Genomic DNA, 2,750 nt, shown 5'->3' on the forward strand with positions numbered 1-2,750 from the left:
AGTCCACAGGATGTCTGTATAAATGATATCTCCGCTCTTGAAGAAGATGAGATCTTGCAGACAGTAAAAGCAGAGCAGACGAGACCATTCGACCTTACTACAGAGCCAGGTTGGAGGGTCTGCTTGTTCCGGATCGCTAAAGACGATCATATCCTATCTATCGTCATGCATCACGTCGCATCTGATGGCTGGTCAGCAGATGTACTTCGCAGCGAGCTCGACAACTTCTACGCTATGGCGTTAGCTGGGGAGAAAGATCCGCTATCACAAATCGCCCCACTACCTGTGCAGTACCGCGACTTCGCGGTATGGCAGAAGCAACCTGAGCAGCTGGCTGAGCAGCAGAGGCAGCTCGAGTACTGGACAACGCAACTCGCCGATAGCGCTCCAGCTGAGCTTCTATGTGATCGACCGAGACCTGAAGTATTGTCGGGCGAGGCTGGCGCTGTCAATGTTACAATCGCTGGGTCGCTCTACGATAGTCTACAGGCATACTGTCGCGCTCAGAACGTCACTCCTTTTGTTGTCCTACTAGCCGCCTTCCGAGCTACACACTATCGGCTGACTGGGGCTGAGGACGCCACCATCGGCACACCGACCGCCAACAGGAATCGACCAGAGCTCGAGAATCTAATCGGCTTCTTTGTTAATACACAGTGTATGCGGATCACCATCACTGACGATATATTTGATGATCTAGTACAACAAGTGCGCAATACAGCGACAGCAGCATTCGCAAACCAAGACGTACCCTTTGAGCAGATTGTCTCAGCGCTCCTACCTGGATCACGAGATGTATCACGCAATCCCCTTGTACAGCTCATGTTCGCCGTCCATTCGCAGCGAGACCTAGGCAAACTTCGTCTAAAGGGCTTACAAGATGAGAGCGTCCCACTTACACCCACGACACGATTTGATGTGGAATTCCACTTATTCCAAGATGACAACCGCCTGACTGGAGGTGTGTTGTATGCGACAGACCTCTTTGATGTCGAGACTATTAACAGCATGCTCGCTGTTTTCAATGAGATCCTCCGTCGAGGCCTGGACAGCCCACAGATTCCAGTCGCTACCCTCCCGTTGACAGAGGGCCTATCGGATCTTCGCAGCCAGGGTCTTCTTGACATAGAGAAGCCAGACTATCCACGCGAGTTGAGCATTGTCGAAGTGTTCCGCGACCAGGTGGCCACTTGTCTTGACGTGACAGCGGTCAAGGACACTTCCACGGAGCTGACTTATGCTGCGCTCGACCGACAGTCCAACAAAGTGGCTATGTGGCTTTGCCAGCGACAGATGCCATCAGAAACTCTAGTTGGCGTGTACGCGCCTCGCTCGTGTGACACAATTGTCGTCCTGCTCGGGATTCTTAAAGCTGGCCTCTCGTATCTACCGCTAGACGTCAATATCCCTGCAGCTCGCATTAAAGATATCTTGTCGGCAGTTGAAGGCCACAAGCTCATCCTTCTTGGTTCTGATACAACTCCCCCGGACGTTGTCCTGCCAGACCTTGAAATAGTCCAGATCAACAAGATTAAAGGACACGCTGTCACTACAACGAAGCTTCCGTCGACTTCCGCTACGAACCTCGCATACGTGATTTTTACCTCTGGCTCAACAGGCAAGCCAAAGGGTGTCATGATTGAACATCGCAGTGTCATCCGACTAGTCAAGAACAGCAACGTAGTCAGCCGGCTCCCCCAAAATGCTCAAATAGCGCACTTGTCCAATCTCGCCTTCGACGCCTCAACATGGGAGATCTACGCCGCGTTGCTCAATGGTGGGACTATCATTTGTATTGACTATTTCACCTCCGTGGATGTTAAAGCACTGAGAACTGTCTTTGCGAAAGAGCACATCTGTGCAACCATGCTTCCCCCAGCCCTGCTCAAACAGGTTCTCGCGATCAGCCCAGATATGCTAAGAGATGTCGATCTTTTGTTCGTTGCAGGAGACCGGCTCGAGGGTCAAGATGCCGTCAAAGCACAGGCACTCGTTCCTGAAGGAGTGTATAACGCTTATGGCCCTACTGAGAACGCCGTCCTTAGCACAATCTACAATATCCGCCAAGGAGACCAGTTTGTCGGTAGCGTGCCGATTGGTCGACCAGTTAGTAACTCGGGGGCTTTTGTCATGGACAGACAACAGCAGCTAGTCTCTGGTGGTGTCATTGGTGAGCTGATTGTGACGGGTGATGGGCTCGCAAGAGGGTACACAGACTCGAAATTGGACGTCAATCGATTTGTGAACGTTAGTCTGGGAGGTAACAGCGTTCGAGCATACCGGACAGGCGATCGGGTCCGAATCCGACCCAAAGACGGCCAGATTGAGTTCCTTGGACGAATGGACTACCAGATCAAGATCCGCGGCCATCGCATCGAGCCTGCTGAAATTGAGCACGCTATCCTGAGGTGCTATGTAGCCGACGATGCGGCCGTTGTAATTAATTGCCAGGAGGGCCAAGAGCCAGAAATGGTCGGTTTTGTCGCCGTGAAGAGCCAGGTTGAGATTGAAATTGAAGAAAACGAAAACGAAAACGAAAACAAGGTAACAGACTGGGCGGACCACTTCGAGTTACGGACATACGAAGACATCGGGACGATTGACTTGTCTACAGTCGGTCGCGATTTTATGGGATGGACGTCTATGTACGACGGAAGCATAATCCCTAAAGTCCAAATGCAAGAGTGGCTTGATGACACCATGCGGACCATCCTGGGCGAACAACCTGCAGGCGACGTTCTCGAAATTGG

General features: G+C 51.8%; 1 protein-coding gene across 1 annotated transcript in view; it reads left to right on the plus strand.

The window, feature by feature from the left end:
* Positions 1–2,645, plus strand: part of BDR25DRAFT_347717 (acetyl-CoA synthetase-like protein) — a gene marked incomplete at both ends in the record, with an annotated part of 9,005 nt that extends 6,360 nt beyond the window's left edge. Inside the window, one exon of the mRNA XM_033694303.1 lies at positions 61–2,645. Within this exon, the coding sequence (XP_033539347.1) occupies positions 61–2,643 (2,583 nt within the window). The remainder of the gene's footprint in view (positions 1–60) is intronic.
* Positions 2,646–2,750: the final 105 nt, after the last annotated feature.

This window comes from Lindgomyces ingoldianus, assembly GCF_010093535.1.
Source record: "Lindgomyces ingoldianus strain ATCC 200398 unplaced genomic scaffold BDR25scaffold_105, whole genome shotgun sequence".
In the NCBI taxonomy this organism is placed as follows: Eukaryota; Fungi; Ascomycota; class Dothideomycetes; order Pleosporales; family Lindgomycetaceae; genus Lindgomyces; species Lindgomyces ingoldianus.